This window comes from Ipomoea triloba, chromosome 9 (assembly GCF_003576645.1).
Source record: "Ipomoea triloba cultivar NCNSP0323 chromosome 9, ASM357664v1".
In the NCBI taxonomy this organism is placed as follows: domain Eukaryota; kingdom Viridiplantae; phylum Streptophyta; class Magnoliopsida; order Solanales; family Convolvulaceae; genus Ipomoea; species Ipomoea triloba.
In genome coordinates this window covers 14,587,295-14,602,788 of record NC_044924.1, presented here as the reverse complement: position 1 = coordinate 14,602,788, position 15,494 = coordinate 14,587,295, and the positions used below count along the sequence as shown (strand labels likewise).

Here is a 15,494-nt window from a genome sequence, read left to right as displayed (position 1 = left end):
TAGGATTAAATTCTATTGGAAAAGATGGGTTAGCCTAGGTGTATTACTCTATTGATGCATTCAGCAATTAAATTGGGGGATGAACATTAACCCTAGGTTCTTAATGCTAGCACAAAGGAATCCAAGTTTTCACAAGGATTAGAATAAAGATTGCCCCATTTCCATGGTGTACCAACCTAAGTTCTTAAAGAACAAAAGCTATTTTGCCCCAATTCTACCCCTATTTTCATGTAAGAGAAAATGGGTTTGAGATTGGATTGGCTTAAGTCTTCCATCCAACTTCCATTGAAATGAAAGACTTTCCAAAGACAAGCAATAATCATTGGCCATCAACTATTGAAAGATAGAAATAAATCCAATTCAAACTCAAGAACCCTAGGTTGGTGTTCATCCCCTTTTATGCAATAATCACATACTAAGCATCAAAATAGATAATACAACCCTAACTCAAACCCATAAACTAACTACTCATGATTAAATAGCATCAAGAACACAAAAACACAAGTAATAAACATAAATCTTGCAAAAGAAAAGAGATAAAGGAAAGAAAACTTCTCTATTGAAATGGGAGGAAAAATCTTGAAATCCAAGCTTCAAATCCAAGATTACAAGCTCCAAAAGTGTTAAAATACATAGATCTAAGCCTAATCTAACCTAAAAATATGAAAGGGAGTGAATGGGAGTGTTTAGGGTTCAACCATGGGTCAAAACCGAGTTCAAAATGCTCAAAACGAGCTTAAAAAGTGAGTAGAGCAGGTCCCAAACGGCCTGGTAAACGGCCGTTTGTGTGGCCATTTGACTCCTCTTCAAAAACTGCATTTTTACACTGTAAATCGGCCTAAATCAAACGGTCATGCACACGGCCGTTTGCCAACACTCCAGAAACTGCATTTTCGAACTCTGTGCAGCTGCTTTGACTTCTAGGTTGTTTTTCACCATTTTCCGTTCAGAATTACGAAATTTGTGTCTCTAGCAAAGTTGTAGCCCTTGAAGTCTGTTTTCCAATGGTTCAAATATCACTTAATTTGGACATTCCTAGGCTGAGATATGATCCAATTACTAAGATGTCGACGAGCAGAAATTTCAACACCTTGATCTTTTGCTTCTCTTTTGTTTTGGTTTGTCTAAATGACAAAGACCATTGAAAATACCAATCTTAGGCTCCCATTGGAAGTGTTGCACCCATGTACATAGCTTCATATTTGGCCTCCATTTGACTCCAATGCCCACCAAAATGCATGAAAATGCTCATCTTTGCTTCTAATGCTTTCCAACTCATACTCCTTGCAAAATAACACAAATAAGCACTAATTCTCATGAAATTTGGAATGATCTATAAACAAAATAACTTAGTGAAAGGGAGAAAAATATAGACAAATAAGCACTTATCACTAGGTATGGGAGAGAGTCCATTGACCACGAGAGTGGCATTGGTACTTGTGACCTTGTCTCATTTGCATCCGATGAGTGTTGTCATATCCTAGGACTATAGGAAACCGAGAGAGATCATGCTTGCTAAGTTGATTTAAATCCCCTTTTCAAATGATTGTTTCTCATTCTATTGCATTTGTTATTTTACCTTTAGCATGATTCACACACCTACTTGCTTAGGACTAGCTTTCAAACACTAGTAGCACTCGTGATTAGTCCACTTGCTTACCGATTCCTTTGTGCCTCCCTTGAGAACGATACTCGCGGAATTTTCCACGTTTTATCACACCCATACCACCACACTCACCCATCACTCGAATTTACAACTCTTCAACACCATATATTATATATATACACCTACGAACGTACTTCATCTAACTACTGTTGGAAGCTGTAATCCTTGCTAGCTCCAAATCAATCTCAATATGGAAAGGAACTTTGTATATCTGGACAGTACAGACATTATTGCAGAGGCTGTGAACACATGCATACAAAGCTAGCTCCCCAACATTAATTACCTGAATTATTGAAGTAGTAATTTATTAGGAGTGTGCTGTGCTTGAATAATGGATTTGCAGAATATGAACTACTCTACTGTACTGTTGAAGCATTATATTAAAAAGGACATCTGAAAAGGACTGGCTGTTTTATACGTTAACTTGAGACATACTCATTTATTAGATCGGGTTTGGCTCTTGGTCGCCATCTACTTCTGGCTCTTCTTCGCTCAGGCCTTTCTCATATTCCAAACCTGCCATATAAGTGATTGAATTTAATTAAATTTGGTTGGCCTGAGTTGAAAAAATGCAATTGAGAAAGAGAAAGCTAAAGGTGACATACATATAATGTTCCTTCCTCAATAACAACCATATCGCAGTTTCCCTAACCCTGCCATATGAATCACTGATTTAATTAAATTTGGTTGGCCCGAGTTGAAAAAATGTAATTGAGAAAGAGAAAGCTAAGGGTGACATACATATAATGTTTCTTCCTCAATAAGAACCATATCGTAGTTTCCATAGTCACGTTGCTCGTCCTGAATTTTCTTGGCTAATTCCACAGCAGAATGACGACATGCCCTTAATTTGATTGACTTCAATGTTGAAATTCCAGCAAAGTCCATTGGAATCTCTCTCAATATATAGCAACGCCTAATATATAGGTTGCTCAAGTTTTGGGAAATTATTACTACTAGCTTTCCAATGCACGAGATCACAACCAGAGATAAGTAAAGCAATTAATTGATAAAATATCACTTCCTCTTGTATTTCCCATTTTTTGCTTACGCATGACTGCCATCGTAACTTGAGCACATCTAGCCTAGGCAACTTGCTAAGAATATTGATTTCCTCCCACTCAAAGCTTATACCATATAATGCCAACTTCCTAAGATTTTTCAAGAGAACAATATCATTATTAATTAGAGAATGTGTTAGGTGATGACTTGAAATCCAAAGTCTCTCGAGCTGCTCTAAATAGGCTAATAAGTTCGCAATGTAAGCATTACTCCCGTTGCTTTCATATTTAATACGTACCTTCTTCAAGCATGGAATATTGGTAACGTATTCTTCAGAGCAATCTTCAGCTCTTATCCAGCCAAGTTTATGAACAAAATTGGGAGGATTTCCACAAAAATACTCATCATCACAATTAATATAATGTAGTTGTGGAAACTCCAAATACTTCTCCATCATCTAATCTATGTGATACTCTTCCATAACAATCAAGTATTTGAAGATTCCAAGACCTTGACAATTCTACACTCTTTCTACGTCTTAACTTCAAGAATCTCTTAGCCATGGACAATTCTATAACATTTCCAACTCCTTGGAATGGTTCTATAGTATTTCTAACACTTAGGAATCTCAAATGGACAGTATTCACAATATTTTTTATCCAGGCACTATTATCATCACAGAATAATATACTCTCAGTAGATTGCACTTTTTAAAACTTGAAAATGATATCCTCCAAAAAAAACAGAAGAAGGATCTATAGCTTTTCCAAGTAAAATGTTGTATTGCAGACATGTTAAAATCTACAGATGGGATGCTTACCCAGAGAAAACCTTTTTGAGAAAAATAAGAACTATTTTCACTCTGGACAACATGCAAAAGCTTTTGGTTTTGAGATTCTTTTACACAAAAGGCATGCAATAAATCATGCATCCTAAATCTTTTAATTTTTCTTCCACACAAGCTTTTGTGGTTTAAAATTATCAAGTTTCTATCCATAAGTTCTTGTATGTACCTGTTAGCCATTGCATCAAAGCTTTCATTCTCAAATGTCTTTACGAGTCCTTTAGCAAGCCATAACCTTGCAAGATTATTAGTTTTGATCTCGTGATCTTCTGGAAAAACTCCCAAGTATAAGAAACAAGCTTTTAAGTTGTGGGGCAAATGATTGTAACTCAATAAGAGTATTCTCAAACATTCTTTATCATCTAGAGTAGTTGCTGAAGAAGAACTTAGAGCATTGGCAGTATTCTTCCACTCATCTAGAGTGTTGAGTTTGGAAAAAAGGCCTGCAACTAGAATAATTGCCAAAGGCAGTCCTTTGCATTTTTCAACTACTGGTCTCCCAATCGTTTCAAATTCAGCACCCCGAGATTTGCATGTCTTTTCATAAAATAGTTGCCAACTCTCTCTTTGTTCTAACAATTGCATTTGATGAGAAAAGTTATCTTTGATGCAGATATGATTGGCCACCTCTGCAAAGCGAGTTGTCAACAATACTCGACTACCATTTCCATCATCGGGAAAGCAAGTTTTGACAGCATACCATGCCTCTGCGCTCCATATGTCATCTATCACAACCAAGTATCTTTGACACTTCTTGAAACTTTGGTAGAGTTGTAATGCTAGGTCCCCATCACTGCGTTTGTCTGCATCGTGTTTGGAATCAAGGAGATCTAAGAGCATTTGCCTCTTATTGTGATGTTGTGATGCGACAGTCCATGCTCGCTTATCAAAGTAGGAAGTGATTGATGAATCATCTAATGTTGTCTTACCAATACCTCCCATACCTTTAATGGAGACAATTTCTAGTTGCTCATATGGATGTTGGATTAGCATCTCCTTTATAATGTCGAACTCATCCTGTTTTCCAACCATTATTTCTTTGGAGCGTGAGGCATGGTGGGAAGAATCAGGCACGGTTGTAACTTGGTAAGTAGGTATTGGTAAAACATTAAGGGGGGCAGCCTGCTTTGTTCCTGCTTGTAGATGTTTGAAAAGCTGATACTCCTCCATGGCTTTTGCCAACTCTTGAGTGATGGCATCAATGTCTTGTACACTTGAGAGGTTGCAAGAACTCAAGCTCAAGTGTCCTCATAAGAGAAAGTACAACCACACAAGCCATTCTTCTCTCTGTGTCTCTAACTAGCTCTGTGTAGGTGTAATGGAAAGGAAAGTTGTTTTCTGAGTTTGTTGGAGTGAAGGGTAGCAGAAGGAATATGAAGATGAAGTTGATATGAAGTGAACTGGAATTGGGTTATGCTGCAGAGATTTTGGTGGCCTCTGCAACTTGCACTACTAATTCAAATTATAGGAATATAGTCACAAAATACTTAATTTCTTTTTGGGAAAATAATATAATAATAATAATATTTTGGTTGTTGCCAAGTCTTTAATTGCTTACTCCTGTTTTTAGCCAATGAGAACCTTCAAATCATTTGTTTATTTGCACAGTTCACAATGACAGTTTTGGAGTTTTGAGGACATACCGATTATACTATAATTGCTTACTAGGGCTGAGCATACCCGACCCAACCCGAGAAACCCGCCCGATCCGAGATCTGAAAATCTGCCCGAATGGAAGCCCGAATCCGATGAATAAAAAATCGATCCGCCCAACATTTGTTTCGGAAAATTAAAAATCGGGTTGGGTTTGAATATTGTTCACCCGATCCGCCCGATAATCCGATTAAATAAATAAATAAATAAATATATATATATATATATATATATATATATATATATAATATGTTCAAACGGCACACTAGGAATAGAATATATATATGTGTGTACTGTGTATACCATTATAGAATAAATAATTAATCCACTACTTTTTTTCAAAAAAATCCACTACTTATAAATAAATAAATAATTAGTCCACTAGGAAATATTCCCTTGGACCCCTCAAAAGTTGGCTTTTTTTCTTCCCAAGGTGTACTATATACGCAGGCTTCTTCTTTCTTTTATTTATTTATTTATTTAAATTGTACACGCATGCTTATTGCTTGAGGGCTGAGGCCTTGAGCCTATATGGAATCCATCAGTTGAAAAGGAAACCTAGTCCTCCGCCTCTGCCTGATTGCCTCCACTTCGCATCTCCGCTTTTGCAGTTCTGCTTCTACCCCTGCCAGATGGCTAGTCACCGCCTCGCCTCCGCCACAGGTCTCCACGGCTCGGCCTTGCTGTCGCTAATACAACTGCAGGTAAGTTTATTGCTTTTTTTCTCCCAAAGCAAGACAGATCTCATGGGAAAGAAAAGGCTATGGAGTTTAAGAAGATGAAGAACTTGAGCTCAGACTTGGTCCTCCAGGTGTATACATCTCAGTTATTTCTTTTGGCTCATCCAGTTCTACAGAAAGAAGGTTCTTGAGATTTGTTTAATTCAATCCGAACACACCCGAATATCCGATTAAATTCGCCCGAATCCGACTTTATAATATCCGATAATTTTGCTAATTAATTTATACGGATCGGATTAAGAAAATACAAACCGAACTCCGAACGGATTTGGGGTTATAATATCCGAACCGTCCGAACCCGTCCGATGCACAGCCCTATTGCTTACCCCTGTTTTTATTCTAATAAGTCCAATAATTGCAAGAGGGAATGAATTGAAGCATTTTTAATTAGCTAGCTGCAAGTTGCAATTGGTAGCATTTATTGATTTTAGTAGTTTATTATGTTATAATTTCTGTGGCTTTCTGCAACTTGTAATATATTATATATAGTAAATTCATATATACATTGAGTTAAAGATTAGAGGTAGATAACGACAGCCAATAGTTCTGTTAGACCAAGTATTAGCTAGAGTTGTAGTCTTAAGCATATTATGTAGAGTTGAAGCTTTGTATTATTATCTGTATTATGCGGCAACCACCAGGCTACGAGGATCCAGCTCACCCCGATATATATGCCATCTACAGCGCTCCCTGATGTCAGCTCACCACAGGTTTCTCGGCTTCCAAAACTGATGTCTCGCTCTTTCACTATGCGACGGGCTCTTCTAAAGTCTTTTTACTTGTGTATGTTGACGACATTATTATGATGGGGGATAACTCAGTGCTGATTGACACCTTGCTGCAACGTCTGTCATCTGCCTTCAAGATAAGGGACTTGAGGACGCCAGGATTCTTCCTCGGTATTGAGACATTAGCGGTTCATGGAGGTTTGGTTCTGTCTCAACGTCGCTACATTGGTGACTTATTAAAGCGGGCCGGAATGACTGACTGTAAACCTCTTGCCACTCCCGCATCCGTGACGCAGTATAGACGCTTGGCCGGGGCACTCCAGTATTTGACTATAACACGTCCGGACTTATCTTATTCGGTGAATCATTTATGTCAGTTTATGCATGCTCCTACGACTGAACATTGGGGTCTTTTAAAACGGGTTTTAAGGTATGTTAAAGGCACGATGGACTACGGACTACACATGACCCCGTCACTATCAAATGATATTCACGCCTTCTTCGACTCTGATTGGGCGGGGTGTCCTATTGATCACAAGTCCACAAGCGGAATGCTGTCTTTCTCGACTCCAACCTGGTTTCGTGGGTATCGCGCAAGCAGCGCACTATGGCCCGTTCCTCAACTGAAGTTGAATATAAAGGTCTGGCCGACGTATCTGCTGAGGTTACCTAAGTCATTTCGTTATTAAAGAAATTAGGGTTGCATTCAGGCCGGCCAGCGACGCTCTGGTGTGATAATCTTGGCGCAACCTACATGTGTGCTAACCCAGTGTTCCACACGAGGACCAAGCATGTCGAAATCGATTACCAATTCGTCCGTGATAAAGTCGCATCTAGGGACTTCCGGGTCAACTTTGTGTCTACGAAGGGTCAATTAGCGGACATTTTCACCAAACTGCTACCAGCAACACGCTTCACAGCTCTGCGAGACATGCTCAATGTTGTCGCCCTCCAACCTTGTGTTTGAGGGTGGAGGGGGTGTGTTAGACCAAGTATTAGCTGTTAGCTTAGAGTCATAGTCTTAAGTCTATTATGTAGAGTTGAAGCTTTGTATTATTATCTGTAATCATTATTGGAAATAATTCAATAACATTCACTCTCATTAGTTCGACAAGTTTCGTTATAGATTGAGTTAAAAATTAGAGGTAGATAATGAAAGCCAATAGTTTGACCAGTTTGGTTGAGATTGTCCGGATAACATCTTTAACATAAATGGAATAGTTTTTTTTTTTTTTGGTTTAAGGTTTCAGTAGCTTTTTTGTAACATGTCGTATCACTAATTCCAAATCAAATTATTACAGAATTAAATGCTTAAATTCAAAGAATAAGGTTAGATAATGATGTCGAAGACCTTGTGGTCTAGTGACACCCGGTTGCACCCCTACATGGGAGGGGGTGGGTTGAAGCCTCAGTGGAGCCAATATTGTTTATTACGCAAAAAAAAAAAAAGGTTAGATAATGACAAATGCTTCTTGTTGATGGAGAACATATTAAATGTTGTGGTCGTTGGCCAAGCAAGACTTTCCAGCAATATGTTGGTTTTAATTAATGGGTTAGATAATGACAAATGCTTGTTGTTGATGGAGAACATATCAAATGTTGTAGTGGTTGGCCAAGCAAGACTTTCCAGCAATATGTTGGTTTTAATTAATGTGTATGTAGTTACGTTTTTAGTGTGTTTTGTCATCTCAATAGTGGACCAAAAAGGGTGTTAAGCTAATTAAGTAATAAGCTAATAGCTAAATACATTGTGCTCAGATGACATATGGGAGGTCATGAGATCGAGCCTCAATGAAAATAGTATTGACTTATTGTGCTTCAATATAATAGAGTCAGTTGTATTAAAAAAAAAAAAGTGATAAGCTAATCAACCACAAGCGCAATTTTCTAGAGCTAGTTTTCATAGACGAATGTGTCCGTTTGGAAATATTAGAGCTAGTTCTAATACTTTTCTGGTCACTTAAGGTTTGTTTGGAAATTTGAAAAGTTTTTTGGGTGAGAAATCTGAGTCGTTTATCAAATTTAGATCAATAGCTCAAATAAATAAAAATTAAAAAAAAAAACGCTTATTGGGAACTGGTTCACTCTCCTCGTACTATTGTTGAACTGATGCACTTAAGTGTTGAATTTGCGCACCTTAAGTGTTAGGGTCCGGCAGTTACGTTGTATTGGTTAACTTGAAACCTACTCATTTATTAGATTGTTAACATATCATGAGTAACTGAATTTAATTAATTAAATTTGCTTGGATGAGTTGAAAAAATGAAATTAAGATAGAGAAAGGGTGACATACATCTAATGTTTCTATCTCAATAGCAACCATATCATAGTTTTCAGAGCCATATATGTTGCTCATCCTAAATTTTCTGGGCTGATTTCACGACAGATGTAAGGCATTCCCTTAATTCAATTGACTTCAATGTTAAAATTTCAGCAAAGTCAATTGGAATCTCTCTCAATTCATAGCAATACCTAGTATATAGGTGCTTAAGTTTTGGAAAATTAAGGCTACTAGCTTTCCAATGCTTGAGATCACATTGAGAGGAGATAACTGAAGTAATTAACTGGTAAAATATCATTTCCACTTGTATATCTCATTCTTTAGCTACACAGGAATCCCAGTACAATTTGAGCACCTTGAGCCTAGACAACTTGCTAAAAATATTAATTTGGCCCCACCGCCCAACTCAAATCTCATACCATTTAATTCCAACCTCATCAATCTTGAACACAATAATGTTCCTTTAATTTGGCCTTCAACTAGATCTAGGAATTTCAACTTAATTGCATTCATCAACCACACGTACCAACCCCAGTTAGATGCAGAATGTATGTGCCTAACCATGCCATCAACAAATTGAAGTATTTAATCAAAGATTTCATATTTCCAACAAAAATGTTTAACATAACTTCTGCAAATCATTACGGCCCGCACCACCTAAAACAAATCAAAAGAACCAAACTTTCTAATCTATGTAAAACATGTTCTGATCTTGTTGTAGAATAATGTTAGTTGTCTCCTGCACGTGAGAAATGAAATGCATGAATGAAATTGCAAGTAGCTAGAATGCTGCAATCATAAATCTGTAATCTTGAATACCTACCATTCTGAGCTCTGACTAAAATTAAAGTGCACGACCTTTCATTCTGCTATTCTGAACAAAACCAATATTGAATTGGGAAAATCAAGAAAAACAACACAATGTGTGCTTGAAAATTAAGGTTTTAATTACATACAAGATTACAAGTGAACTAAGTATGAATATATAAAGGGATAGAAAATAGAACTCAGTATTGCATTGCACATACATCATGCATCATTCACAAACTAACAGATCAGAGGGTACATTACATTTGTTAAAAATAGCAAATTAAAGCTGAAATGCCAAAACCAACCACTGAGATGCTTTCTTTAAGCAAAGCAATCTTCTTAATTAGCTTGAATTCTTAACACTCTATCATCATCAAACTGCATATATATGCATATAAAACACACACACACACATTGCAAATATAAACTTCAAGAGTATTTTACAGTTTTAAGCTTCAAATTCATTACTAAAATACAAGACATGAAATTTGAGCACTCCCCGGAATTTCGTGATTGTCTGATATGATTCCAACAACTAAACTCCAAGAAATAGATTGCATACATGCATGCATATATTCATTATCCATGAATTCTTGCAAGCATTAGATTCTTGAATGAGTTTCTACAAAAGCCTGGCCTTCTGGGCAGCAATACTCTCTCTCTCCCCATCAGATTTGTTCAGCTATGATCTTTGCCTTTGAGCCAACACATTGAAAGCTTCCAAATATTACCTGAAGTCATTTCAATTGGGAGTATAATATAATATAATGTACTACTTCAATAACCAATTTCATTTCAATCTAATTTAATTTGTGCAATTATAGCCACATCAGGTGTGAAAATATAGTATGAAGTGTATAGTAGAAGAAACATTAATTAATTAAAAGAAAGACTGTTGTGCTGCTATGAGAAGTCACTGTACTGTATTGTACTAGCAAGTGAAAAGTAGCATTACGGGTTGGCTCTCTCTATGCAGACCAACATACACTGAAAATAATCAATGTAATTAAACATCTTCTTCTTGTAAAATAATGTTGTTGCCAATCGCATGAATCAAACCGCAAATACAGTCCTGTATGTATGTAATTACAATTATGGGTTCTTGAAAACATACCATTATTGTTGTCTTCTGCCTAAAAGTGAATACAAGGAAGGTATCAATTATCAGTTATCCACTTCTGACTCTTGCTTCTTCGCTCAGGCCTTTCTCAGATTTCAAAACCTGCCATATGAGTCACTTAATTTAATTAAATTTGGTTGGCCCGAGTTGAAAAAATACAATTAAGAAAGTTTCAAGGGTGACATACATCTAATGTTTCTTTCTCAATAACAACCATATCGTTGTTTCCATAGTCACGTTGCTCGTCTTGAATTTTCTTGGCTGATTCCACAGCAGAATGAAGACATCCCATTAATTTGATTGACTTCAATGTCGAAATTTCAGCAAAGTCAATTGGGATCTCTCTCAATTCAGAGCAATACCTAGTATATAAGTGCTCAAGTTTTGGGAAATTATGACTACTAGCTTCCCAACGCTCGAGATTACAATAAGCGATAACTAAAGTAATTAACTGGCAAAATATCACTTCCTCTTCTTGTATTTGGAATATTTTCCATTCTTTGCCAACGCATGAGTTCCATAGTAACTTGAGCACTTCTAGCCTAGGCAACTTGCTAAGAATATTAATTTTCTCCCACTCAAATCTAATATCATCTAATGCCAACTTCCTAAGGTTTTTCAAGAGAACAATATCATTATTAATTGGAGAATGTGTTCCAAACTGACTTAAAATTCGAAGTCCCTCGAGTTGCTCTAAATAGGCTAAGTTCGCAATGCATGCATTACTCTCTCTCCCTTCACCTTGAATACCTACCTTCTTCAAGCATGGAATATTGGTAATGTATTCTTTTGAGCAATCATCAGCACTGATCCAATAAAGTTTTTTAACAAAATTGGGAGGATTTCCACAAAAATTGTCATTGCAACAAATATAGTGTAGTTGTGGAAAGTGCGAAAACTTCCCTCCTTCATCTAATCCATATGATACTCTTCCATAACAATCAAGTGTTTGAAGATTCCAAGACCTTGACAATTCTATACTCTCTCTACGTCTTGACTTTAGGAATTCGTAAGCTCTGGACAATTCTATATTACGATTTCCAACTCTTATGAATCTCAAATGGACAGGATCCACAATATTATTGAGCCTGACACATCCATCATAGCAAAAGAGTACTCTCAGTAGATTGCCAGTTCTAAACTCTGAAAATGATTTCCCCCACAAAAAACTGAAGAACGATCTATAACTTTTCAAAGTATAATGTTGTATTGTAGACATGTTAAAATCTACAGATTGGATGCTTACCCAGCGAAAACCTTTTTGAGGAAAATAAGAACTACTTTCACTCTGGACAACATGCAAAAGATTATGTTTTTGAGCTTTTCTCACACAAAATGCATGCAATAAATCATGCATCCTAAACTCCTTCACTTTTCTTCCACAAGAACTTAGCTGGCTTAAAATTATAAAGTTTCTATCCATAAGTTCTTGCACGTACCTATTGGCCACTGCATCAAAGCTATCATTCTCAAATGCCTTTACGAGTCCTTCTGCAAGCCATAACTTTGTAAATTCATTAGCATTGATCTCGTGATCTTCTGGAAAAATACCCAAATATAAGAAACAAGCTTTCAAGTTGTGGGTCAAATGATTGTAACTCAATGAGAGTATTCTCGAACATTCTTCATCATCTAGAGTAGTTGCTGAAGAAGAACTTTAAGCATTGGCAGTATTCTTCCACTCATCTAGAGTGTTGAGTTTGGAAAAAAGTCCTGCAACCACAATAATTGCCAAAGGCAATCCTTTGCATTTTTCAACTACTGGTCTTCCAATCGTCCCAAATTCAGCACCTCGAGATTTACATGCCTTTTCATAAAATAGTTGCCAACTCTCACTTTGTTCTAACAATTGCATTTGATGAGAAAAGTTATCTTTGATGCATATATGATTGGCCACCTCTGCAAGGCGAGTTGTCAACAATATTCGACAACCATTTCCATCATCAGGAAAGCAAGTTTTGAGAGCATGCCATGCCTCTACGTTCCATACGTCATCCATCACAACCAAGTACCTTTGATACTTCTTGAAACTTTGGTAGAGTTGTAATGCTAGGTCCCCATCACTCCTTTTGTCGGCATCGTGTTTGGAACCAAGAAGATCTAAGAGCATTTGCCTCTTACTGTGATGTTGTGATGCGACAGTCCATGCTCGCTTATCAAAGTAGGAAGTGATTGATGGATCTTCATAAATTTGCTTTGCTAATGTAGTCTTACCAATACCTGCCATACCTTTAATTGAGACAACTTCTAGCTGCTTAGATGGATGTTGGATTAGCTTCTCCTTTATAATCTCGAACTCAACCTGTTTTCCAACCATTATTCCCTTGGAGCGTGAAGCATGGTGGGAAGAATCAGGCATGGTAGGTATTGGTAAAACATGAAGGGAGGCAGGCTGCTTTGTTCCTCCTTGTAGATGATGTTTGAAAAGCTGATACTCCTCCTTCACTTTGACCAACTCTTCAGTGATGCCATCAATGTCTTCTATCGCTGGGTGCAAAATACGACGGAGTCTGAGACAAGGATGTGATTTTCCCGTGGGTGGATGCAAAATTTGATAAAACTTCTGGCAATGATGAGTGCCTTTCTGATGAAGCCTCTGGCGATGATGAGTGCTTTTCTCACCAGTATTGTCCTGTGTATGAAATGCCTGATCCACAATTCTGTCAAAAATATCAAAAATTCCTTCAAAAATTCTGAATTCCTCTTCTTCGTCTTCTTCCTTTCCTTTTTCTTCTTCGTGATAAAGATGTGCTACTTGAAGTTCGATTTCATCTTCAATCCTGAAAGCTACATCTCTGAGCTTTGTTTCCAAGTCTTTTATTGCTTCAACACCATCCATTCTATTCTCATCGAATAGTTCCATCAGGGATCCAAGCTTGTTGTGGAGAGATAGGACCAAGTGTTTGTTGCAAGGGATGAGTTCCTTTTGTTGTAGAATTGGACGAGGGAGAGATTGCAAGAACTCGAGCTCAAGTGTCCTCATAAGAGAAAGTACAACCACACAAGCCATTCTTCTCTCTGTGTAGGTGTAATGGAAAGGAGAGTTGTTTTCTGAGTTTGTTGGAGTACAGTGAAGGTTAGCAGAAGGAAGATGAAGATGAAGTTAATATGAAGTGAACTGGATTGGGTTATGCTGCAGAGATTTTGGTGGCCTCTGCAACTTGCACTACTAATTCAAATTATAGGAATATAGTCACAAAATACTTAATTTCTTTTTGGGAAGATAATATGATAATAATATTTTGGTTGTTGCCAAGTCTTTAATTGCTTACTCCTGTTTTTAGCCCATGAGAACCTTCAAATCATTTGTTTATTTGCACAGTTCACAATGACAGTTTTGGAGTTTTGAGGACATACCGATTATACTATAATTGCTTACTCATGCTTTTATTTTGTGCTGCACATCTTGGTGGCCTCTGCCACTTGCACTACTAATTCAAATTGTAGGAATATATATAGCAACAAAATGCTTGGCACCTACGTTATGTTGTTGGGAAGATAATATATACGTAATATTTTGTTTGTTGAGTCTTTAATTTAGTCCATGAAAATCTTCAATCATTTGTCCGTCCACAATGACAGTTAATTTTAGAGTTCTGAGAACGGGTTATACTATGTATATTCTTACTTTTTTACTCTATTATCACAGCATGCTCTTATTGATTTCTGCTCACTTAATGTTTGGCTGAAGGTTGTTAGTAGCAGAAGGCATGTTAGAAAAAATGCCGCTGATATTCTGTAATATATTTGAGATACAAAAAATACAGAAACACAAGGAAACAAAATCGAATTATTTGATATCTTCAGGCGTTTAATCACTTTCCTATAAGCTTTAAATCTCCCTCTATCAAAAGCAACAAGGTTCAAGATTTAATGTTATGGGATAGAAGAAGATAAATGAAATTTTTAAGTTGCTTTGTTTGATTGCATCTGTCAAATGCCTCTGTCTTTCAGATGTCTCCCCAAAATATTTATATGAAATATTTTGACTGTTATGAGGGGTTACATGGAAGTTACCCGCAGTTCAAAACTCCAACTTCCACAAAATATATCTTAAAATGTATATTAATCCTGGAAAATATATCTAGAAAATATAATTACATGAACCATGTATAACATGTACATTTTTCATAAGTTATGTACCTTCGTAGGTTCATATACTGCATGCAAAATTATTATAAAGTAATATATATATATATATATATATATATATATAATATTTATTCCTTCAAAATAATAAATAAATAATATATAAATACTCCACGCAGCAGCATAGAAACATTGTGGCCAAATTGAAAATGACTTCAATTTAGTCATTTTGAGAACTCTGCCACGAATCCTTAATTCAATGGATGAGCTCGGCCACGAATCACTAATTCAATGCATGCAAGAGTTCGTAACGCAGCCTCTTCCGTACATACATGATGTATTCGGCCTTCATTAATCATGAATTCGGCCTTCAAGGATTTCCAAATTTACTTTCTACCAAATTAAAATAATATTTATAACTCTACACCTTCAAATATTATTTAAGCTTTCATGGTAATCCATCTGAAATATTAATCTCCATTACTATATAAATATCCAACAACGCATGCATGCTGAGAAGCAATATCAACTGGCAATATAATTGCCTTTATGGTTCTAAGT

The 15,494-nt window shown here is 36.6% G+C and overlaps 2 protein-coding genes across 2 annotated transcripts; one reads left to right on the top strand and one right to left on the bottom strand.

Moving 5' to 3' along the window:
* Positions 1–1,805: 1,805 nt before the first annotated feature.
* LOC116029598 (disease resistance protein RPP13-like) lies at positions 1,806–4,682 on the bottom strand. Its single transcript, XM_031271648.1, has 4 exons — positions 3,682–4,682; positions 2,718–2,817; positions 2,408–2,524; positions 1,806–1,949 (listed from the first exon to the last, which is right to left on the bottom strand). The coding sequence occupies exons 1-4, from the start codon at positions 4,680–4,682 to the stop codon at positions 1,806–1,808; spliced, it is 1,362 nt and encodes a 453-aa protein (XP_031127508.1).
* A 2,028-nt stretch (positions 4,683–6,710) lies between these two features.
* On the top strand, positions 6,711–7,322 carry LOC116029597 (uncharacterized mitochondrial protein AtMg00810-like). Its single transcript, XM_031271647.1, has one exon. It carries the CDS (start codon positions 6,711–6,713, stop codon positions 7,320–7,322), a length of 612 nt encoding a protein of 203 aa, XP_031127507.1.
* The last annotated feature ends 8,172 nt before the right edge of the window (positions 7,323–15,494 follow it).